A 25,988-nucleotide genomic window follows, 5' to 3' on the forward strand; every position below is an offset into this window, starting at 1 on the left:
AACTCTGCAATGAGAGGGCATAGGATGACGTTAAGAGGTGATAGGTTCCAGAGTAATCTAAGGAAATACTTTTTTTTACAGAAAGGGTGGTAGATGCGAAGGAACAGTCTCCCAGAAAAGGTGGTGAAGACAGAGACTGTGTCTGAAATCAAGAGTGCCTGGGATAGGCACTTGGGATCTCTCAGAGAGAGAAAGAGATAATGGTTACTGCAGATGGGCAGACTAGATGAGCCATTTGGCTTTTATCTGCCATCATGTTTCTAAGTTTGTGTCCAAACACACTCCCTCCCTCCTTCTGTGTCTAAACGTGCTCCCTCCCTCCTGTGTCCCAGGTTTGGGCCCCTCCTATGTCCCAACACGCTCCCTCCTTTATCCCACATTGATGCTCCCTCTCCCTCCCTTCCTTCCTTGATTCAATGTGCGCTCAATCGCTCCCTTCCTCCTTTTCTGTGACCCAACTACTTCAGTGCCCCCCCTTCCACAAGGCTGTACTGGAGCCATCCAGGATTTAAAAGTATTTTTTTCTTTCCATGTTTCTTTAGCAAGTGGATACTTGTGAACTGTAATTTCAAAATTTGATAATTAAAAAATAAAAAGCTTATTTAGAACACTTAATGAAGAAATGTAATCATACAAATGCTATTTTCAAAGTACCGTTTTTCCAGAGCCTGTCTGGGCACATGCCATTAAATCACGTCCTGCTAGTATGATTGGAATGCTATATTTCTGTACTGGAGTAAGTTTCGAATATCCAGCCTTCATAATATTTCTATTCAAGGTATCACACAACGCAGCTTCTTCAAAAGTCTGGGGAAGGAAACAAAAAATGTATATACATATGGATTATCCAGAGATTTAAAAAGATAAGAGATATAGGCTCTTGCCATGCTAATATCTTTTCTAGTAGACATGGGTGTCATTCTGGACTGCAGGGTATTCTCTCCATGCTTGTGAGCCATGCAGAAGGAATCCAGGTTTTCAACTTCTCCTTCTCCCGAGGGCTCTGCTGCCTCCTTCAGTTTATACAAAAGCAAGCAATAGCCCTGTATAGAAATACATAAGATGGAGACTTCCCAAAATACACTTCTGTCTGCTCTGAAAGAAGCATAACACACGTTATACATCATAAATGAACAATCCAAACATCAGCATAACCAAAAACCTTTATGGAGCTCAAGCATTCCCAATGTGTTATAGCAATAGATTATTCTTCATACCGTTAAGGTGTGACAGACATGTTTTGACTCAAACCTTTTGACTCGGACAGTAGGAAGGCAGAGTAAATAACCAACAGGGGGCAGGCTCCAGAATGACATCTATCTACTAGACAGCACAGTTACTTATTTTAACAGGCGTTATCCAGGGACAGCAAGCAGATATTCTCACATGCGGGTGACATCCACAGAGCCCGATATGGACTGTGCTAAAGTGTAGTCACATTAAGCTTTAAGACTGCATGCACTGCTCCTGCACGAGTGCCCCCCCCCCTTCTGCAAGGTTGTCAGTTCTATGCCCAAGTAAAGCAGCCAACTAGGGGAGGTGGGTGGGATGTAAAACTATCTGCCTGCTGTTCTTGGATAACACAAGGCAGCATATTCTCACTTGTGGGACGCCCTAGCTTACGTATTGGGATGAGAGCGAGTTGTCCTCTAAATAAAAACACAAATATATATACGTCTCCACCCAAAAAGTAGATATATTGTCCTATTCAAGCTGGTGGAGCAAGGGAAAGAAAATAAAAGAAAAGAGAATAAGAGGTATACAACCCATCCTCAGAAAGAGGAAAGGGTAACCATGTACGAACAGCAACGTCCAGGGAGGCTCAAAAAAAAAAAAAAAAAAAAAAGGAGACAACCTCAGAATAGCAAGCGAGTCCTAGTACAGGCAAGGGAGACGCCACAAAGATTCAAGGATAAATAGTAGAAAGCATAATAGAAAGAGGCACATATAGGAGTGCCAAATGCAAAAATCCCACAAAGCCATTCGTTTCCTAGCTTGAGAAGATAGGAAATGAAAGGGAAAGACAAAAGTGGAAAAACAAAATGTAAGGGCGGTTCTCACTGACTAGACTAATGTGGTAGGATGAAACTGGGAACAAAAGAATAGAAAGGAGAGAAATTCTGTACAATGGATGGTAAAAAAGAACTGAAATGAAAGACTAGCTGACTGAAGATTAAGTCATATATGAACAGTTCTGCCAGGGGGCTATCTGAGAGCTCTGGTAGGTCTTGTAAAGAGAAGAGACAATAGAAGTAAAACAGAGGAGAAGCAATTCTTCTCATGATATATGCTGGAAAGAAAAAGGGGAACCAGTTGAGACGTGACTGAATAAACAGTGAACAGGAGATAGAAATCATTAAATGCCCCCCTCCTCCTTGCTGAAGCAGCAAGGATCGAAAAGTAAGAGCGGAATATGCAAATTTATGCACAGAATCTTGCTACAGGCTTTACTGAGAGAAAGGGTTCTGAAGGAACTAAGACAAGAAATAGCGGACACAATCCAGCATGTTTGCAACCTATCCTTAAGAACTGGAGAGGTACCAGAGGACTGGAGATTGGCGAATGTCACACCTATCTTCAAAAAGGGATCGAGGGGTGACCCCGGGAACTACAGGCCGGTGAGCCTGACTTCAATTATAGGGAAGATGGTGGAAGCTATGATCAAGGACAGCATTTGCGAGCACATTGAGAGAAATGGCCTACTGAGAAAAAGCCAGCACGGATTCTGTAAGGGAAGGTCGTGCTTAACGAACCTTCTGTACTTCTTTGAGGGAATAAGCAGTCGGGTGGACAATGGGGAACCCGTCGACATCATTTACCTCGATTTCCAAAAGGCTTTCGACAAGGTTCCACATGAAAGGCTGCTTAGGAAGCTGTGGAACCACGGGGTGGGAGGGGATGTGCACAGATGGATCGAGCACTGGTTGTCGGGTAGACTGCAGAGGGTCGGAGTAAAGGGCCAATTTTCTGACTGGCGGGGAGTCACGAGCGGTGTGCCACAGGGATCGGTGCTGGGGCCGTTACTCTTCAACATATTTATCAATGACCTGGAAAAGGAGGCAAAGTGCGAGGTTATAAAATTTGCAGACGATACCAAACTGTGCGGCAGAGTTAGCTCCAGGGAGGAGTGTGAGGACCTGCAAAGGGACCTAGACAAGCTGGAAGACTGGGCAAACAAATGGCAAATGCGCTTTAACGTGAAAAAATGTAAGGTCATGCATATAGGGAAAAAGAACCCGTTGTTCAACTACAAAATGGGGGGGGCATTGTTGGGAGAAAGCAGTCTTGAGAGAGACTTAGGTGTGCTGGTGGATGCATCACTGAAGCCATCTGCACAATGCGCAGCGGCCTCGAAAAAAGCCAACAGGATGCTGGGCATCATAAAGAGGGGCAAAACAACCAGGACGCGGGAAGTCATCATGCCATTGTATCGAGCGATGGTGCGTCCTCATCTGGAATACTGCGTTCAATATAGGTCGCCATACCTCAAGAAAGACATGGCGGTACTTGAGAGAGTCCAAAGGAGAGCAACGAAACTGGTAAGAGGGCTGGAACACTGCCCATATGCCGAGAGGTTGGACAGGCTGGGGCTCTTCTCTTTGGAAAAAAGGAGGCTCAGGGGTGATATGATAGAGACCTTCAAGATCATGAGGGCCATAGAGAGGGTGGATAGGGACAGATTCTTCAGGCTGAAGGGGACAACAGGTACGAGGGGGCACTCGGAGAAACTCAAGGGTGATAGGTTCAAAACAAATGCAAGGAAGTTTTTCTTCACCCAAAGGGTCGTGGACACTTGGAATGCGCTACCGGAGGAAGTGATCGGGCAGAGTACGGTACAGGGATTCAAACAGAGACTGGACAGATTCCTGGGGGATAAAGGGATCGTGGGATACTGAGAAAGTATAGAAACCCAACCAGGTCGTGCATGTGCAAGACCGGAGGGCTAGGATTTCGATGGGAAGATAGGACTCATCAGGAAACCAAGGTGGCATGGGGGCCCCTTCTGATGATTTAGACAGGTCATGACCTGTTTGGGCTGCCGTGGGAGCGGACTGCTGGGCTAGATGGACCTATGGTCTGACCTGGCGGAGGCACTGCTTATGTTCTTATGTTCTTAAGTACAGAACTCAGACACTGGAGTGCTAATGAAGAGAAATAGGACAGTTCCCATTCAAAGAATTGAAAGGAAAGGTGCAATGAAGAGAGCAACCAAGAACATGGATGCAATCAGAAAAGGAGTACACTTCTCCCTCCGTATTCACTGTGATAGGGGATTAACAGAACGCAAATACAGAAAAACTGCAAATAACTTTTTCATATGTTATTCGCTGTTTTCTATTAAAAACCATCGTGAATATGGCGAAACCATGAACAACATGGTTGGAGACCTGGCCTATTCCTGAAGGAGAGGCAAAACATGGTTAAAAAAGTGCTGGGAATCAGCAATTTCTCTATGCAAGCTGTTGTAATTTATTTTTTTTTTTTGGGGGGGGGGGGGGCAGGGAGCCAGCATGCTAAAAACCGTGAATAATCTAAACCGCAAATACAGAGGGAGAAGTGTATACCAAAAAGAAATGTAGTCCAATGGAAGTGAACTCTGGAGTGACTGGATTGCTGGGAAAAATAGTTAATAAAACAATCAGGCAGGAAAGGCATTGCCTTTGGGATGGGAAAAAAACATAACATATGTACGTGTACCAGAAGTGACCTGGAACTTGAACCTTGGATGTTTGGTTCCAATACCAGGACTGTTATGTGAGTGACGTTTCAGAAATGGGAAGAGGCACAAGAAGCCATAAGTGACTTGAACACAGTCACAGGGGAAATGCAGGGCCCGAACTCACAACCCAAGGTGCCCAGGCTAGAGTCCCAACTACTGCTTTGCAAATGGTTGTGTAGACGCTAGAGAGGCAGTTAAGGCCACCAAAGAATGAGGTGGCTATGAAGAAGTAGAAAAGTTAGAATAACTTTACAATCAGAAAGGAAAATTTTAAATGCTACTAGGAGAGGGGCTTTGAACCCAAGTGAGCACATTAACCCCCCCCCCCCCAACACACAAAAAACCTTCTCACCGGCTTGGAGATTTACCAGGCTGACTCAGCACAGCCTGAATCGCAGGAGCCTGACTTTTTTTTAAAAAATGTTTTGACTTGAACCCATACTCCGGGGCTCTAACATGTGCGTGCCGGCTTCCCTTTTCTTCCTTCCAAAACCGGAAGTCACGTCCGGGGAGGGGGGGGGAGGGAAGAGAAGGGAAGCCAGAACGCACATGTTAGAGCCCCGGAGCATGGGTTCGCTACAGGAGACAGGTCAGCTTACAACTTGCTCTTGCTTGCTTCGGGCCTTCCTCGCTGCCGGGTCCTGCCTACTTTTTGTTTCCGTGAAGGCAGGACCCGGCAATGAGGAAGGCCCAAAGCAAGCAAGAGCAGCGAGTTGTAAGCTTCCCTCCGTCGCTGGCCTATGGAAGATAGGTCAACGATGGAAGGAAGCTTACAAGTTGCCTTAGTCCAGCTCTGCACAACATGCGGCTCAAAATGGATCTCACTGTGGCCCACGCCCGATATGGCTCTCACTCCGCTCTCCTGCTCGTGGGGTTCAGACCGTGCCAGCTTCTCCCACCGACAGGAACCACCAGCTGGAAGCGTCACTCTCGCGTGTGCTTCTCAAGAATAGACCTCGACGCGAGAAGGGGAAAGATGTGTTGAGGGAAGTCCAGCTGTGAAAATACACGTTTCCTTTTTCTCTTCACTGAGGCAGGAAGGCCCAGGAGCAGAAGCGTCCCAGTTTGCCTAGAAACGGCTCGAGGCAAAGCCATTCTGCTGAAGCATGCGGGATCCTGTGCCTTGCACCAGGCTCTTGACAAGAATGGGAAAATCCAGAAAATAATACTTCCAAGGACAGAAGGATTGAGAAGACAATGTAAATATGAAAATTTGCAGAAAGAAGACAATATGGAGAAGCCTTTTTCTGTTAGCTCACTGAAGAAACTGGCAGCAATGCCCGACCATACAGATATATCCTTGAGTCCTGAAGAGCAGGTGTGTGCTTTAAGTAAACTTGGCTGCAATGTCACAATCGATGAGGCCATTACTCCACACCGCTACTTCTGATCCGGGGTAGAGATGGAACGGATGGCAGCTGTATATTTAGAGGAGGGAAACCTAGAAAATGCTTTTGTTCTTTATAACAAGTTTATAATCTTGTTTGTAGAAAAACTCCCTAATCATTGAGACTATTGGCAGTGTGCTGTACCAGAGAAACAAGATACTATGAAGAAATTGAAGGATGTGGCCTTTTCCCGAACAGATTAGTTAAAGAAAACTCTTTTAAAGAAGTATGGAATGGAATACCAGGAACAAATTGCAGACTGAATACCTACAGAAATTTAAGCAGCTGCAAATGAATCGTACAGATGCGGCAGCAACAGTTTAACTATTTTGAAGATCAGTTCGGGAGGCAAGATTTAGCCCGAGATCAGATGAACATTAAAGGGCATTTGAAGGCATCTGAGCAGATTGAGAAGAACATGTACTGTTTTTCCATGCCTAAAAATACCACCTTGTCTAATGTAATCTCTGATCAGATCCTTAAGAGTGGTGCAATTATGTATGCTGGACAGTCTTCTCCAGTAAACAGAGCTTTAAAGCCTGTAGCCATACAGAACCAGATGGTCAAAGAGCTCTGAAGTATAGTATTGCCAAGGGATCTGTCTCACAAGTTTCTGCTGCTGGAAGATGTAAACACAGCACAAGAAATAGAGACTTGTGGCATTCTCTATGGAAAGCTGATGCATAATGAATTTACTATTACCCATGTAATAGTGCCAAAGCAGTCTGCTGGACCAGACTACAGTACAGTGATATGGAGAATGTGGAAGAATTATTCAGTGTTCAAGATCAACATGATCTCCTCACAGAAGAAAGACGGAGAGAAAGAGAGAGGCCTGGACCAAAGGGGAAAGACAAGAAGCAGATGCTGGAGAGGGGGGAGAGAAAGGAAGGAGATAGAGATGCCAAACCATGGGGTGGAATGGGAAGGAAGGAAGGAAGGAGAAGAGAGATGCCAGAGCATAGGGAGGGGTGCAGACAAAAAATGGAGAGGGGGTGAAGCTGGATATAGAGTTTATTGAAGGGACATAGAAAGAGGGAAGATGCCATATGGAACAGAGAGAGGGTGGACAGTAGATGAGAGAGCGAGAGAGAGAGAGAGAGAGAGAGAGAGAGAGACAGAGAGACAGATGTTGCATGGAAGGGAGCGAGGACAAATGCTGAATAGAAAGAAGAGAGCGAAGAGAAGATGATTAAAGCAGAAACGACAAAAGGTAGAAAAATTTTTTTGTTGCTTTACATAGAATTAAGTAATTGTAACTGTATTGATTAAAATTTATCAATAGGAAATGGAAATAAGGCAGTTTTGGGGGGACTAAACCCCTTTCCTCAGGTCAGGACAGGACACCATAACAGCTGTATACTGTACTGTTTTGAAGAAAGATTTGGCCTCTGAAAGCTAATTGAAAAAATGGATTAGTCCAATAAAATGGGATTTTCATATTTCTCACTATTTGTTTTATTTTTATTTGTTAATTTGTAAAGTAGTGATTGATATGTAGATGTTTTTTCTAATTTACATCTACTGTCTTTATATTTTGCACAGTATTAGGGGACGTGTCACTGTTTCTGTGGTGTTGCAGAGTCTGGTTTATTGGTTCAGTTTAACTTTTGTCTACATATTTCTATTTTTAGTTTGTGATTATTCCATATTGGGCGAGGGTGTATCTGTGTGTATGAAAATGACATGGCTTTCTATTAGCATCGACTACAGGATCAATTGACTGTGTAGGATCTGGTTTGTTTAGTTTTACAATGGTGTTCTAGTGCTCACTGCAGTGTTTAAGATGCTGCCTTTTCCTAGATGCACTCTTATTGTGCGACTCATGGATTATTACTAAAAATATATATTTTTATATAGAGGAGGGGGTTGTTAAAAAATGATCAGCACTGGCTTTCATATATACTAGGTACACCACTGGATTTAATGACCCTATTCTAACTTTACTTTTGACGTAGGTGTTGGCCCCCCCCCCCCAACACACACACACACACATATAAAGAATTAAGTTAAAGTTGTATTAACATCAAGCAGCTTTCAAATGACATTCTAAGAAAATACAAATAAAATATTGTTACTACATTGCTAATTATTACCTGCATCTTTACCTAAACTGTTTTGCCCTAGCTCTCACTTTGATCTTTATCTGCTACTTTTTTATTTTGCTGTAGTGCAATCACACAGGTCTCCTTCAAGGCTCAGTAGCACCTCTCCATAAATTATGTGGAAGAGCTCTGGATGTGGGGATTGCATCTACAGTGGTACCTTGGTTTACAGCATAATTCATTCCAGAAGCATGCTCGTAAACCAAAATTCTCGTATATCAAAGTGAGTTTCCCCATAGGAAATAATGGAAACTCACTTTGATACATTCCCACCCCTCCCCGAGGCCAGCGGCGCTGCCCCCCCCCCCCCCCTGCGTGAACCGGCACCCCCACCCGAACAACTTGATTTACCCCCCCCCCTCCCCCGGTCTGGCACCGGCACGCAGCCCACAGGACGTGTCGGTGCCACTAGAAGATCTTCCTGCCTCTGCCGGCCTTGAGCATGCATCTGCGCATGCTCAAGGCCTTCTAATTCTCCCTCTCACCGAGATTCTCGGAGATCTCCGAGAATCTCGGCGAGAGGGAGAATTAGAAGGCCTTGAGCATTCGCAGATGCATGCTCAAGGTCGGCAGAGGCAGGAAGATCTTCTAGCGGCACCGACACGCCCTGTGGGCTGCGTGCCGGTGCCAGACAGGGGATGGGGGGGTAAGTTCAAATTGTTTGGGGGGTGCCGGTTCGAGCGGGGGACCCTTTGCGAGCGAGGGGGGGAGCGATGCTGGTTATCAGGGGGGGGTGCTCATAAATCGAGTCAACACTCGGATTGCAAGACAAGTTTTGCGAGAATGTTTTGCTCGTCTTGCAAAACACTTGCAAACCGGGTTACTCGCAAACCAAGGTTTGACTGTATTTCATATCATCAGTGAGACCTCAGGAAGGAACCTAGTGATAAAAACATTGTTAGAGGTGTTGTACAGCCATTTCTTGTATGACTGGATGAGCTACATTTACCTTTTTTTTTTTTAGTTGTTTAAATTCATGCAGAAATAAATGGCTAGATTGAACCAGACTTCATTAACGCATTTCCCTTTTTTAAACCTCTATACCATTTGAAAGAGGGTGTATATCTAATTATTCACTTTTAGAATTGAATACTTCTTAAATTTAGTAAAAATATTCTGGCATAAGTGTCAAACCTTAAAAAAGGAAGTCATATTGAGCATTGGAAAATAATAATTGACTAATAAAAATAGTATACATTTAATTTTCACCACCACCAAATTTTCCTGTCCCGCCCCACCCGGCTACTTTTTCATGCCACTCGGCTGGAAAAAATTTCTGGGAGAACACTAGAGGTGGTCGGGAGTTTCACACTAAACAAGTCTTTCCTCAATAGCTATCTGTGCCCTAATCTGATTTAATGCTCTGAAATGCAACCTAAAATATTAATCTAAACTAAAACACTTTTTTTTTTATATAAACCCTAACGACTCTAAAGGCTACACTATTGACTAAAATGACTTTGCTGAAAAAGCAGAGTATTGAACTAAAAAAGAGAAGGACAATGAAATAACCTTCTGAAGCCCAAGTTTTACCTTTTCCCAAGTTTGAATGCTAGCAGGTAAGATACTCCAATGGAGTTTTTCTTCCCCTCAGCAGATCCTCTCTAAGCCACCAAGGAATCAACTTTCGTAGACGCAAAACGCTGGTAAAAGGCATCCACCATCTGAAAGAACCGAGCCATGGCTCTGGCACATTTCAAGGGGCCTTCAGGCACCTCCTAAATGTCTGTAAGCATCTTGACTATGTCTGGATGATCAGGAAAAGAGGCCGCCTGCAGTCTCTAGTTACTCATAAGAGAGCATTCAGAGGTGGACAGAGCAACCTCCAGCTTAATCTCCTGGAGGGACTCGGAAATCAAATCAACTAGAGGAGCGGATTTAAGAAGTCTCCACACTGTGGGATCCTCGCCCAGATCTATGGGTCCACCTGTATCCTGATCTTCAGAGATCTGCAACATCCCCTGCGGTGGTAGTGCCAGCCTGCATAAGTAAAGGCAGGGTCAGGGTGTCCTGATTGACCATAGCAACTGCCAGCGCACTAGCTTTAGCTATCACGGGAGAGCCAGGCACAATCCCTGTGTCGTGGGAAGGAGGAACCTCCCCCAGCAGGTGAGGATGCCTGTGGAGGTGCAGCTGGCATCAGTTTATTTGCCAATTAAGCCAGATACTTCATGTTAATAAATTTTGGTGAAAACCAGTCATCTGTGGCAGGAGCCACCTCCTGCGGACCCTTCTTAGCATACCTGAATGACGTATGAGGTTTGGCCGATAAAGCACGGCTGCACTTAGCAGGAATGACAATTGCGCCGCCCTCGGGGCCTGCGGTTGGCTTTTTCAAGTTCCCCCGGCCAGAATCAAAATTAGGACTCCTTTCAGAGGTCAAGGATATTTGAGTCACTGAAATTTCACCCTCTCTTGCACTGCAGCACATGTGGAACACGGTCGCCCTCTGGATAGCTATCCATCGTAAATAAGACATGAATCTGAAGCATCCTGTCTTGGGGATGCCATCTGTTTGGGTTTCTTGCAAAAACGAAGCTCGTGAAGGCAAAAAAACAACACCACCCAAACCCCTTTAAAGTCCAATTAAGAAAAATCTAAGATGTCCACCGAGCAATTTTTCAAAAGAAAATAACTCTGAAAAAGCACAGGAACCCACAAAAAAGCATCAATTTTAGGATTTCAGGGGAGCGAAGGTGGTGGGGAAACTAGGGCTAACTCTTAAACTGCTCAAAAACTACTTTTAAGGACCTCCCCCCCCACTATTGCTGTGACAGACTGGCAGCTCTGTATTCACTGTGCCATGAGATGCTATGTGTTGCTGCAATGGACGTTGAAAGAGCTAAACAAGGAGATCCTCTGCAAGCATGAAAACTGTACTACTGGTTTTCTGACTGCCCCCACTGGCCTGATACCAATGGCCGAAGACCACCACCGGACATGACTTGGCAGAGGGATGCAGTTGGCTCCAATTCTGGGCGCATCTCCTTGGAGCCTGCATTCGGACTCGCTAGCGGATGAACCTGGGGTGATTTAGCTCCCAAGGGAATGGATCCTGAGCCTCAAACTAACATGCAGGCTGTCCAGAGGGTGCATTGACTGCAGCAAACCTCCTGGAAATAGACTTTACACAAAGTCTGTGATCTCCCACAGCCAGAGCTGTTCCATGGGGAAACTGCAAAACAAAGGCAGAATTTGCAAAGAAAAATACTGAAGTTAAAGAACAACATGAGTAGAACCAGCAGTTTGGCTTGTAGGGAAAAAAAATGGATTCCTGGAGGGCAGTTATGAGTTGAGAGGGGAGGGGCTCAAGACTGTATAATGAGCTCCCTTCATACAAGCTGTCTGGCGACAATAGGAGAATAACCCTCTATTCCAGGAATACAGTGGGACTGTACAGTTAGAAATGCTTTAACAGTCCCCCTCCCACCAAGCACACACACACCTGCAGGCTGCCATTTAGCGTTGTAGAATGATGTCCATTGTACAGTTCTCACAAAGGATTGGTGAATAAAAGCGGGGGTGAAAACTATGTTCCCTCTAAGTCAGGGGTCAGGAATCTTTTTGGCTGAGAGAGCCATAAGCACAACATTTTAAAATGTAATTCCATGAGAGCCACACAATATGTTTAAAACCAAATACAAGTAAATGTGTGCATTTTATGTAAGACCAACACTTTTAAAGTACAATAAGTCTCTGAATTCTTTTTAATAACGTTGTTATGCTGTTGCTAACCAATGATGAATAAAGTAGTTCTTACCATTAATGCAACTTCTGGTGCTGCATGGTTTTGCTGATGGCTTTGTAGTCTGGTTGATACGTGGTGAAGTTAAGTTTCATGCAGGCATTGAGACTTCCATCCGTTAAACGTGATCGTAGGTTGGTCTTAATGTTCTTTAGATGTGAGAAAGACTGCTCACATGCATACGTAGAGCCAAACATTGTCAGTACAGCAATACTCACACGCTGCAGTGTGGTATGTGACAGGAAGCACATTCAAAGTTTTGACAATCAGCTGGTCTGCGGGTTGAAGTTTTTTCATTTCTCCCCACTTGTGTTTGCTTGTCAACTCTGCTTGCTGTTGTGCAAGTCTTTCCAAATCTTCATTCAGTGACTTGAACTTATTCACCAACATGTCTGAGGCCTTCAGGTCAGCAGCTTGGAGCTCAAAATCTCTGATGGGAGACACTAGGGATGTAACTCAGGTTGGCGCTGTCCACTGCACACTTGTGTGGATGGGTGATTAACTTAAGACGAGCGCGCTCACAAAATTCTCCAAAGCACGCTTTGAATGACTATAGGAGGTTAGATGTGAAGCCCACTAGCTGCTAAAGATCAAGATGTTTTGCAGGGTCACTTGCTGTGCATGCATCTTTAAATTCTCCCAGTTTTTCAAAGTGTAGTAAATGAAGAGTTCTAGCTTGTTTTCAAATGCAAACACTGCTTATTGAAGGGATAAGACTATTTCTAACCCCTTACATTTTCACATTGAGCTGGTTCAGATGTTCAGTCATGTCCACGAGATAGCAGAACTTCAGAAGCCACTCAATGTTAGCTAACTCAGAATGCTCGATGTTTTTCATTTCAAGGAAAGTCTGGATTTCGCTCAGATAAGCCGCGAAACGGCTGAGCACCTTCCCTCTTGACAACCAACGCACATTGCTGTGCAGAAGCAGAGCAGGATAATTATTCCCAACTTCATCCAGCAGTGTTTTAAACTGGTGATCATGTAAAGCTCGGGCAACAATAAAGTTGACCACCTGAATGACCAGCGACATTACCTCACCAAGCTGCTCGCCACACTTCTGAGCACAAAGCGCCTCCTGAGGTAGGATACAGTGAAAACTTAGGATGGGTCTCTTTTCATGTTCACGAAGAAGCGCTACGAATCCTCTATTTTTTCCCACCATGCACGGAGCACCATGAGTATACACCAAAATAAGTTTATCATCGGTAGATTTTGTTCTTTAGCAAGCTCAGTGAAAGACTTGAATAAATCCTCCCCTCTTGTTGTCCCTTTCATAGGCAAAACAGCAAGACTTTCCTCACGTAGTGTGTCATCGACAGCAGACCTTGCAATCACGCTGAACTGGGATAAATGGCTTACATCTGTTGACTCATCCAAAGCGAGAGAAAAGAATGGTGCTGCATTTATGTCCTTCACTTGTGTTGCCTCAATTTGATTTGCCATCATGATGGTACGATCGTGAACAGTTCTTGCTGACAGAGGCATGTCTTTTATTCGTTTGATTATCTTGTCTTTATTCGAAAAATCGTCAAAAAGTTCATTGGCAACATCAAGCATGAATGTTTTGGCATACTCCCCATCTGTGAATGGCTTTCCACTTCTCACAATTGCTAAAGCACCAGCAAAGCTAGCCGAATTCCAGTCACCTTGTTGGGTCCAAACACGGAGTTGCTGCTGACTAGCTTGCACTCAGCACAGTAGCTCTTGACATGCTTTCTTCCTGATGTCCCCCGCAGGATATTTTGATGCAAATGTAGTATGGCGTGTGTCAAAGTGCTGCTTTATATTTGAGTGTTTCATCGATGCAATTTTATCATTGCATATTAGACACACTGCAGAACCTGCTCTCTCCACAAAGGCGAATTCCTCTGTCCTTTCCTGCTGAGAAGTACGATACTCCTCATCTTTTTTTTCTTTTAGCCATCTTCTTCAATAAAAGGGTTTCTGCAATTTGCTAGCTGACTGAGGTGAGAAGGATACCACCCCAGGTAGTGGTCTGTGGGCAGGGCAGAGGTAATGAAGGCAGGGTAGCCAATTGCGGGTGTAACTGGTGGGATGGGAAGCCGGGGCCTCGATTTGGGGCTGCCTGTGAAGGACGATGCGGCTTCAGGCCCGTTCGGCTGCAGATGCTGCGGGGCAAGGTAGGGTGGGTCCCAAGGATGCCGGATGCGATGCAGAGGAGTACGTGGCCTGCGCTCGACAGAAAGAAGACATGTTCTTCTTTCCCAGCATGCATCAATCAAGCCCCAGCCAAGGATTTTTCCCATGCATTCTTATAGTCAGAGGGACACTGAGGAGATTAGAGGGGGTTCTGGAGCAATAACAAATGAAGTAGGCATACTCACAACTTATCCCCTTCACTGGTATAACTTGCTACTGTCCAGGCTAGAATCTGCAGCTGGGGGAGGTGACACACTGTGCAGAGCATCAGAAGATGGCCGCCGCTGTCCCTGTCCTGGCTCAGATCCGATCCGGCTCTGTGTCAGTGGCTCCCGCTTCCAGGTGACAGGCAGAATGTCCCCAATGGTCTGGGTAGGTCTGCTCGGGTGTCCTCTGCTGCAGTGCACGTCTTAGAGAAGATTTTTCTCCGCAGAAGCAGAGGAGCTCGTAGTGTGTGCGGCCGCTCTCCTTGGCTCTGCCCCCGGAAGTCAGAGTGTCACGTTGGCAGCGAGCCAGATACAGCCATCAACTTGCGAGCCATAGGTTCCTGACCCCTGCTCTAAGTGGTGCATGTGAGCAATTGCTCGAAGATTATAAGAACGCTGCTTACACATGTTACATGGTCGCTCACAAAAATACTTGCAAACCTGACTTTAGGGAAAACTAGATTCTTATTTTGATCATTTCCTTTCTAGCAGAAAGGCATATGAGCCTTGAACCAGTGGGTTATTCAACTTTACTCATGAGTTTGTGAAGAAGGTGTCATCTACATTTTTTGGCTCTGCCTACATTATTGGGCTGTGCTGTTTCTTCTCAGTCCGTACCAAAGCAATTGTAACCACAATAAGAAGAAAAATAAAGAGAAGGGGCAAGGGGAACTCTGACAAAGCCAAGTCTGCTCTGCTGTGAAACGATTACAATTAAACCAATGCCAATAGAAACATAACAGAAAACAAGGTGGGACCAAACAAGCCACCCACCTGAGTGCAAAGTTCAACCAGAACCAACACTTATGCAATTCTCAGTCTCTCATATGCCTTTTTGCAATAGAGTTATATCAACATTCTTAAGACCTGCTTGAAATGAGAATGACAAGCATCTCAAATTACATACATGTTTGAGAGAGTAAGAAGGCTAAATTGAAATCTGATAGAACAGGTCTTCAAAACTCATATGCCTTTCTATTAGAAAGAAGATTATCAAGATAATAACCCAATATCTTTTCTAATGCAAAAGGAATATAAATATTGAACCAGTGGTATGTACAAAACAAAGCAGTCCCCCGAGTCTAGGTAGCGGCAGAGGAGCCTGCTGCTAGTACACAGGACCCAAAAATGGTGTCTAGATGTGCCGCTATATCCATCCTAATAAAATTTTGTAAAAGTATGGCGGGTGGACCAAATAGCCACCCTTCAAACCTCCTCAGACAGAAATGCCTGGGACTCTGCCCATGAAGTTACACTCCTTGAGGAGTGTGCTCTCAAAGAAATTGGTGGTTGCTTGCCACACCCTATATATGCTGAAGAAATAGTCATGCAAATCCATTTTGAAATGGAAGCCTTAGAAACTGGCTTTCCCAGATGGCTAGGACTTAGTAGGTACAAAAGATGATCTGAGACACAAAAATCATTTGTCACCTCAAAGTGATGGAGAAGAACTCTCCAAACATCCAGCAATGTCAATACTTTGCCCTTTTTCTTCAAACCCATTGCATGGATCATGGGCAATCGGACTTCCTGATTTACGTAGATTGATATCTTTGGCAGAAAAGAAGTACTGTGCTCAGTGAGATGCCAGCCTCTAAAAATCTGAGGAAAGGCTCTTTGCACGACAGAGCCTGGAGCTCCATGACCCTTCTTGCTGAGGAGATAGCTACCAGAAAAAACATCTTAACGGTAAGATCCAGTGACATCTCATAAGGACTTGTATGAAACCTTTACTGAGGGCCTGCAATACAATGTTAATATTTCACGTCAGAAATGGCTATTGCACAGGAGCATGCAGCTGCAATACTCCCTTCAAAAAATCTGCCTACATCAGAATGGGAAGTCAAACTGAAATCAGAAAAGTATCTTCAACTTGCATGTAGAAGGAACTGAAGAGAAACAGCCCAGCCTAGTGATGGAGGAGGAGAAGCTAAAAATGTACTTGGCGCCCTCTATACAAACTTGCAAGTAGAAGTGAATAACCCACTAATTCAAGACTCGTATGTCTTTTGCACTAGAAGAACTTGTTGCTGATAAGAAAAAATAAATTGCATTCACCCGACCAATCCTTAGAAAGAGCATTGGGTGAAGTGGTAGCTTGATAGAGTATTTACTCTTACCTGCTGCATCCCCAACTGCCCTCTTGCCTCTGGCATAGCCTTTCCTCCACCTTACTTACCAGTCTATCCGTCAGTAAATTGGTAAAGGTGAGGCAAGTTAGCCACCCTGTGTAAAATGGAGTAAGTAATCTCCGATGGTGAGGGGTTCCAATCTTTTTGTACTTCCACTCAAAGGGAGTCCACAAACACATCTGATGTCCATCCCTCTTGCTGTCCAAACTCTCTAATTTTGCTACCAGCAGATTCACTATTGAGATGACTAATGGTAACCCATGAACCTATGACATGAAATCCAATTTTCAATTAAAGCAATTTGATATACATTTAAGAGAAGCTGACCAAACCTCAGAAATGGGAAGCAAAACTGATAGTCAACATATATGAAAAATTGTAAATTGATTTGTCCCAACACAACAGGTTAAAAGTAGGAGATAGGGAGGGGGAAAACATTGCAGTTCTCCACAGGGTGCCAAGAATCTGATAAAATAGCACTTTTTTTTTTTTTTTACTTGGTTGGACCATAAGAACATAAGCAGTGCCTCCGCCGGGTCAGACCATAGGTTCATCCTGCCCAGCAGTCCGCTCCCGCGGCGGCCCAAACAGGTCACCTGTCTGAATCACCAGAAGGGGCCCCTTGCCACCTTGGTTTCCCATTTAAGTCCTATCTTCCCATCGAAGTCCTAACCCTCCGGTCTTGCACATGCATGACCTGGTTGGGTTTCTATACTTTTTACCTGGATACCTCTCTCAGTATCCCACGATCCCTTTATCCCTCAGGAATCCGTCCAATCCCTGTTTGAATCCCTTTTTCCGTACTCTGCCTGATCACGTCCTCCGGTAGCGCATTCCAAGTGTCCACGACCCTTTGGGTGAAAAAAAACTTCCTTACATTTGTTTTGAACCTATCTCCCTTCAGTTTCTCTGAATGCCCCCTCGTACCTGTTGTCCCCTTCAGTCTGAAGAATCTGTCTCTATCCACATTCTCTATGCCCCTCATGATCTTGAAGGTCTCTATCATATCTCCCCTGAGCCTCCTTTTTCCCAGAGAGAAGAGCCTCAGCCTATCCAACCTCTCGGCGTATGGGCAGTGTTCCAGCCTTCTTACCAGTTTCGTTGCTCTCCTTTGGACTCTCTCAAGTACTGCCATGTCCTTCTTGAGGTACGGCGACCAATACTGAACGCAATATTCCAGATGTGGACGCACCATCGCTCGATACAATGGCATGATGACTTCCTGGTTGTTATGCCCCTCTTTATGATGCCCAGCATCCTGTTGGCTTTTTTCGAGGCTGCTGCACACTGTGCAGATGGCTTCAGTGATGCATCCACCAGCACACCCAAGTCTCTCTCAAGTCTGCTGTCTCCCAACAATGCCCCCCCCCCAATTTGTAGTTGAACAACGGGTTCTTTTTCCCTATATGCATGACCTTGCATTTTTCCACGTTAAAGCGCATTTGCCATTTGTTTGCCCAGTCTTCCAGCTTGTCCAGGTCCCTTTGCAGGTCCTCACACTCCTCCCTGGACCTAACTCTGCCACACAGTTTGGTATCGTCTGCAAATTTTATAACCTCTCACTTTGCCTCCTTTTCCAGGTCGTTGATAAATATGTTGCAGAGTAACGGCCCCAGCACCGATCCCTGTGGCACACCGCTCGTGACTCCCCGCCAGTCAGAATATTGGCCCTTTACTCTGACCCTCTGCAGTCTACCCGACAACCAGTGCTTGATCCATCTGTGCACATCCCCTCCCACCCCGTGGTTCCACAGCTTCCTAAGCAGCCTTTCATGTGGCACCTTGTCGAAAGCCTTTTGAAAATCGAGGTAAATGATGTCTATGGGTTCCCCATTGTCCACCCTACTGCTTATTCCCTCAAAGAAGTACAGAAGGTTCGTTAAGCACGACCTTCCCTTACAGAATCCGTGTTGGCTTGTTCTCAGTAGGCCATTTCTCTCGATGTCATCGCAAATGCCGTCCTTGATCATAGCTTCCACCATCTTCCCTATAATTGAAGTCAGGCTCACCGGCCTGTAGTTCCCGGGGTCACCCCTCGATCCCTTCTTGAAGATAGGTGTGACATTCGCCAATTTCCAGTCCTCTGGTACCTCTCCAGTTTTCAAGGATAGGTTGCAAACATGCTGGATTGTGCCCGCTATTTCTTGTCTTAGTTCCTTCAGAACCCTTGGGTGGATCCTGTCCGGGCCCGGTGATTTGCCGCATTTTAACCTGTCTTTTTGAGGACATCCTCCTTACTTACCTCTATGTGCTCCAATTTTTCAGCCTGTTCCCCACTCATGAGCTCCTCTGAGTCCGGTATATTAGATGTGTCTTCTCTCGTGAAGACCGACGAGAAGAACGTGTTTCAACCTCTCAGCTACCTCTTTATCCTCCTTTATCACTCCCTTCCTATCCCCATCGTCCAAGGGCCCCACCTCCTCTCTCGCTGGTCGCTTCCCCTTTACGTAACTGAAGAATGCTTTGAAGTTTTTCGCCTCCCTGGCCAACCCCTCTTCGTATTTCCCTTTTGCTTTTCTAACCTCTCGGTGGCATTCCTTTTGGCATTTCCTGTGCGTCTGGTGATTTTCCTCCGTTGGGTCCTTTTTCCATCTCCGGAAGGATACTTTTTTGTCATTTATTGCCCTCTTTGCTTCAGTTGACATCCAAACCGGGTCCTTTGACCGCTTGTTCTTGCAGCCTTTCCTGAAACTGGGGACGTACATTCTTTGTGCTTCCTGCAGGGTGTCCCTGAATAGGGTCCAGGCACTTCCTACAGTCTCCATCTTAAAGATGTTTCTGAGCCTTCTCCCCACCATTTCCCTCATAGCAACATAGTTCCCTTTCCTGAAGTTGAGCGCAGTTGTTGCGGTCCTCCTTACTATGGGTGTCCCCCTTTCTAATGTGAATCTGATCGCGTTGTGGTCACTGTTGCCTAGTGGTTCTCCCACTTCTACCCCTCGTGCAGGCCCCCCTAATCCGTTTAGGATGAGGTCAAGAGTAGCACCCCTTCGCGTTGGTTCCGTGACTAGTTGCTCCATGAAGCAGTCCCTCACAGCTTCTACAAATCCTGTTTCCCTAGTGCAGTTTGAGTGACCCGTGCTCCAGTCTATCCCCGGGTAGTTGAAGTCCCCCATCACTGTTACACTTCCAGTCCTGCATTCCTGTCTCAGTTCAGCTTCCAAGTCGTGTCCGACTCCTTCTGGCATACCAATGTTCTAAGAAACCCTTGAAACCACTGTAACACTCTTCCCTGAATACATTTTAGCAGATATCAAGATCTTATGATCCACCAAATCAGAGGCATATGAAAGATCAAAATTGCATATTAACAGCACATTTGCCTTGGCTCAGCAAAGTTTTCTCAAGAGCCACAATTGAACTTAGACAGTTTAAATATTAACATCTTTCCAGACACAAGACAGAGAAATTTCTAATTGCTTTATCACAAGGGCTTCCTATCATTTTAACAAAAAGCAGAATAGAAGTTCATATCTCCATTGGTATTCTTTGGAATGGTGGTCAAAGTAATATTATCACTAGTGGCAGGAAATTCTCCTATATTCAACTGTGCATTAAATCAATTAGTCAGTGTCCATCTTCATTAAATAAACAGGATAAATACCCAGGCTGCATGATGACTTGGCAAATTTTAACAGAGCCTTCTCTCTTCAAACTGTTCATAACCTATCCACTGGAAATGCTTCTTCAGATATAACTCAAGACACTATTAAACCAGTTTTGGAAAGGCAGCTTATATAATTTTCTCAACCCGAATCCTAAAATGAAAAGCTAACTTGGAAGCAATATGCACTTTCAAATTGCTGGAAAGCGTTAAAATAGTCAATATTAGTTAAAATGATCTAATAGATTAAATAGCTTTTTACAAGCTAACATCACCTTCCACCAAGTTAGAATAATATTGTTTCAACAGAAAGTTTACATTTATAACTAAGCAATTTGATTGTCTATTCTCATTTGTTAAATTTTTTTCACCAGTATCTTTGTCTATAAGCCCTCTACTCTTCTTAATAAATCTGTGTATACAATAAAATTTAACATATTATTAAACTTACAATAAAAAGTTACCAACTCGCATGCCTTATGTTTTACAAAATGCATTTTATTGCTCTCATTTATAATTGCTTCATTTGTTTATTATGGGTTCATATATAAGCTTTAAAAATATCTGTCACTCTGACAGATTCCCACACAAAGTTTTCAGTTACCCTACCAGTATTGCTGGAGGAGGATCACGTCCAGATACATCCACAAGAATGTCATCATACTTGTCAAAGTTAATACCCATCTGGTAATGTGCAAAAATAGCATCTTCAGTATCTGGTGGTGGTGGCGGCACATATGTCACCTTTGGACCTTAAGAAATTAAGCAACAAAATGAATGTTAGTAATCTAAGGTGAAAGAGGATAGACTACAAAATAACCTCAGAAAATACTTTTCACAGAAAGTGTGGTGAATGCATGGAATGGTCTTCTGGTGGAGGTGATGGGAGATAAAGAATTCAAGAAAGCTTGGGATAAGTACATATGATCTCCAAAGGAGAGGATGAGATAGCAGATGGCATGGATAGGCAGACTAGATAGAAAAATGAATGCAGATAAAGTTCATTTAGCCTATGTTTAAGTTGGTTCCTAGAGTATTTACATCTTCACACATGCATTATATTCTATACTAGAGAGAGCAATTGTATGCTTGTTGTAATTCTTTTTCCTTGAAAATGGCTCTGAGGATTTTGATGAAATGGGGAGAGGTTACATTTTACGATACCAGAAAATGATTTAGCTAGGTGTTAAGTTTGGGAAAATTCAATTGGGGGGGGGGGGCTTTTGGGGGTTTGAAAAGACATTTGGAGTAACACCAGAGTGAAGTTTGCAATGCACTGAGAAAGGCTACTGGAGCACCAGAATAAGGCTTAGAACACACACACCGGTTAGAGGATGTAAATTCAAAAGACATCATCAACATCTCCTCTCACACCAGGCAGCCATATGGGATAAAGATCTAGAACAATTGCTTACGTCTACTACTTATGGGGAATTTAGGAAACACCTAAAAACATATCTGTTCCTAAAGTACTTAGGCAACTAACCTCATCCCACAATAACTGATCCCTAGAGTTGTTAATCACTAGTTTCTAACTTTGCTAATTCCACTCAACTTGTAGCATCTTTCTATCAATGTTAACCGGCAGAACATTGCTAAATCCATTCATCTTCTAATTATTGTAAACCGCAAAGAACTTCACGGTCCTGAGGTATATAAACTGTTATATTATTATTATTATTATACAGCTGATAAAACCACAAGGTTGAGCACTTCATGCATAAAAACATTTAACAAACACGCGGTTTACAAATACACTGGCAGGGAAACAAAACATACAGTTCACAAACACAGGATGGCAGATATGTAGATATATGCATGATTTCAAGTCATAATTAACAATACTTCCCCGAATGAGGCTCAGCCTTCTAGTTACATTTTCTAATACACTAATACGACAGATATTACCTTTAAAAAAAAAAAGGGCTATTATGCTGCTATTATGCTGTATGTTCCCAATACAGTTAGATATTTACTACTAAATAAGGCCTAAAAAAATTGGATGTTATTTAAAAATACCACTGTGGAAGCCTAGACTAGATGTATGCCACATATCAGCAAAGGTGGAAAGAAGAGGCAATGAGAGTCGGTGAAGCAAAAGAGGATATTAGAGCCAAAAAAAACATCCTTTAAAGAATGGAAAAAGAATTCGAACAAAGAAAATAAGGAGAGACAAGCATTGGCAAGTTAGATGCAAAGCACTGATAAAAAAAAGCGAAGAAAGAATATGGAAACATAGAAACTTGATGGCAGATAAAGACCAAATGGCCCATCTAGTCTACCCATTCGCAATAACCATTATCTTTCTCTCTCCGAGAGATCCCACGTGTCTATCCTAGGCCTTTTTGAACGCTCAGTCTCTGTCTCCACCATCTCTTCTGTGAGTCTATTCATTGCATCTACCACCCTTTCTGTAAAAAAGTATTTCCTTAGATTACTTTGGAGCCTATCACCTCTTAACTTCATCCTATGCCCTCTCATTGCAGTTTCCTTTCAAATTAAAGAGATTCGACTCATGTGCATTTACATTATATAGGTATTTAAACAACTCTATTATATCTCCCCTCTCCCGCCTTTCCTCCAAAGTATATAGATTGAGATCTTTAAGTCTGTCACCTTACGCCTTATGAAGACCACATACCATTTTAGTAGCCTTCCTCGGGACCAACTTCATCCTTTTTATATCTTTTTGAAGGTGCAGCCTCCAAAATTGTACACAATATTCTAAATGAAGTATCACCAAATTCTTATACAGGGCATCAATACCTCCTTTTTCCCACTGCTATACCTCTCCCTATGCAACTTAGCATCCTTCTAGCTTTCGCCGTCACCTTTTCAACCTGTTTGGCCACCTTAAGGTCATCACATACAATCCTGCTCTTCTGTCGTGCACATAAGTTCTTCACCCCTAAACTGTATCATTCCCTCAGGTTTTTGCATCCCAAATGCATGACCTTGCATTACTTAGCATTAAATTTTAGCTTCCAAATTTCAGACCATTCTTCAAGCTTCGCGAGGTCTTTCCCATCCGGTGTGTCTACTCTATTGTAAATTTCGGTATCATCCGCAAAGAGGCAAATCTTAACCGACAACCCTTCAGCAATATCGTTTATAAAAATGTTAAAAAGAAAAGGCCCAAGAACAGAATCTTGAAGCACACCACTGGTAACATCCCTTTCCTCAGAACGAACACGTACACAAACATGATTTAATGAGAGATTCAGCATAGGTTCAGCTGACGGAGATCTTGCCTCATCAATTTGCTTGACTTCTTTGAAGGTGTGAATAAACATGTGGATAAAGATGAGCCGATTGATGTAATGCAGGGGTGCCCAAAAGGTCTATCACGATCGACCAGTAGATAGCAAAGGCAATGCGAGTCGATCACGATGGACTCGTGTTGCCTTTGCATTCTCCCTGTTCCCTGACGCTTTAACAGGCCAGACTGTAGAAGTGCCGGGCACACCAGCCTTCCCCCCTCCCCCCATGTCAATTCTGACGGTGGAAAGGAAGTTCCGGGCCAGCCAATCGCTGCCTGGCTGCCTGTAACTTCCTCTCCGAAGTCAGAATCGATGTCGGGAGGAAGGCTGTTAGACCGTTACAGCATCGGAGAGCAGGAAGAACTCGGCGGCGGCTTGTGGGGAAAGAAAGGACAGAAAGAAAGACAAGGCAGGGAGACAGAAAGAAAGGGGGGACAGGGAGACAGAAAGAGAAAGACAGGAAGACAGAAAAAAAGAGAGAAAGTAAGAAAGAAAGGGAGGGAGAGAGGAAAAAAAAGTTGGGGGAGGGAATGGAGTGTGGCAGGTGGCAGGCAGGGAGAGAGGAAGAAAAAGTTGGACAGTTAGAAGAAAGTGCAACCCGAGACTCATGAAATCACCAGAGAACAAAAGTAGGAAAAATTATTTTATTTTCAATTTAGTGATCAAAATGTGTCTGTTTTGAGAATTTATAACTGCTGTCTATATTTTGCACTATGGCCCCCTTTTACTAAACTGCAGTAGCAGATTTTAGTGCAGGGAGCCTATGAGCATCGAGAGCTCCCTGCGCTAAAAACCGCTATCACGATTTAGTAAAAAGGGAGGGGGTATATTTGTCTATTTTTGTATAGTTCTTACTGAGGTGACATTGCATATTTTAAAGTCATCTGCCTTGATCTCTTTGAAAAAACCCCAAATATAAATGATAATTAACATTTTCTCTGCGTACAATGTGCTTTGTGTTTTTTATAATTTTATTGTTGGTAGATCATTTTGACTTGATCATTTTAAAAGTAACTCGCAAGCCAAAAAAGTGTGGGCACCCATGATGTAGCGTATCTAGATTTCCATAAAGCTTTTGACAAAGTTCCTCAAGAGAGACTCCTGAGAAAATTAAGTAGTCATGGGATAGGTGGCAAAGTTCAATTGTGGATTAGGAATTGGTTAACGCAGGGGTTGCCCAATAGGTCGATTGCGATCGACCGGTAGATTGCCAAGGCAACGCGAGTCGATCGCGTTGCCTTTGTGATCTTTTCCTCCCTGCTTCTTCCCCAAGCCAGGCCTGGCGCATACAAGCACCGGACTTACAAACCTTCACCTCTGATGTCGGAGAGGAAGTTCTGGGCCAGCCAATCGCTGCCTGGCTTGCCTGGAACTTCTTCCCCGATGTTAGAATTGACGTCGGAAGTGAAGTCTTGTGGGCCCGGCGCTTGTACGCGTCAGGCCTAGTTCGGGGAAGCAGCAGCAAAAGGACAAACTCCGGAGAGAAAGGCAGCGTGCCTGCCAGCATATTCTCCACATCTGCCTCTCCCTCCATCTTTAGCTCACCAACAGCCCCTGCTGAACTAGAAGGACGCACCTCTACCACCTACGAGAATGCCTCCTTCTTATCCCCAAGCGAGTCTTTCATGCAGGGAGCCAGCACGCACTCCAGAGCCAACAAAGCCATTGCCACATTCCCTGAACAAGCGGCAGAACACACTCCCGACGGTGTGCAGCGCTTACCACACCGTGAACAGCGCTTAACCGCTTCCGCCGTCATGACTCCAAACAAAACAGCTGTACTCACGATCCTCCTGAATCTGAAAGGCAGAGTCCTTTTACTACCACACAAATCCTGTACCGGTGAAACCAGGTTTGGTGACGCGTTGGTGGCTTGGGTGTGGGGGTAGGGAAAGAATCGGGGAAGTGGAGAAATTGGCACGATGGCTTGGGGTGGCATGGGGAGAGAGAAAGAAAGACAGGCAAGCAGGGGAAGAGAGAAAGAAAGGCAGAAAGAAAGACAGGCAAGCAGGGGAAGAGAGAAAGAAAGGCAGAAAGAAAGACAGGCAGGCAGGGGGAGAGAGAAAGAAAGGCAGAAAGAAAGAGGGGGGCCAGGGGGAGAGAGAAAGAAAGGCAGAAAGAAAGAGGGGGACCAGGGGGAGAGAGAAAGAAAGGCAGAAAGAAAGAGGGGGCCAGGGGGAGAGAGAAAGAGAAAGAAAGGGGGGTAGGGGGAGAGAGAAAGAAAGGCAGAAAAAAAAGAGGGGGGCAGGGGGAGAGAGAAAGAAAGGCAGAAAGAAAGAAATATTGGCTTTACAGAAGAAGGAAGTGGAACCAGAAACTCATGAAATTACCAGACAATAAAGGTAGGAAAAATGATTTTATTTTCAATTTAGCAATCAAAATGTGTCCGTTTTGAGAATTTATATCTTTTGTCTATATTTTGCATTATGGCCCCCTTTTACTAAACCGCAATAGCGGATATTAGCGTAGAGAGCCTATGAGCATCGAGAGCAACGCAGGGCATTCAGCGCAGCTCCCTGCGCTAAAAACCACTATTGTGGTTTAGTAAAAAGGGAGGGGGTATATTTGTCTATTTTTGTCTAGTTGTTACTGAGGTGACATTGCATATTTTAAAGTCATCTGCCTTGACCTCTGATAAAAACCCCGAATACAAATGATAATTAAC

The 25,988-nt window shown here is 44.2% G+C and overlaps 1 protein-coding gene across 6 annotated transcripts in view; it reads right to left on the bottom strand.

Annotated features, from left to right (window-relative positions):
• Positions 1–25,988, bottom strand: part of DDX4 (DEAD-box helicase 4) — a 340,193-nt gene that overhangs the window by 87,675 nt on the left and 226,530 nt on the right. For all 6 annotated transcript variants that reach the window (XM_033931141.1, XM_033931188.1, XM_033931180.1 and 3 more), the window contains 2 exons: positions 20,673–20,815; positions 655–807 (listed from right to left, as the gene is read on the bottom strand). In XM_033931141.1, the coding sequence (XP_033787032.1) occupies positions 655–807; positions 20,673–20,815 (296 nt within the window). The remainder of the gene's footprint in view (positions 1–654; positions 808–20,672; positions 20,816–25,988) is intronic.

Source organism: Geotrypetes seraphini, chromosome 1 (assembly GCF_902459505.1).
Source record: "Geotrypetes seraphini chromosome 1, aGeoSer1.1, whole genome shotgun sequence".
NCBI lineage: Eukaryota > Metazoa > Chordata > Amphibia > Gymnophiona > Dermophiidae > Geotrypetes > Geotrypetes seraphini.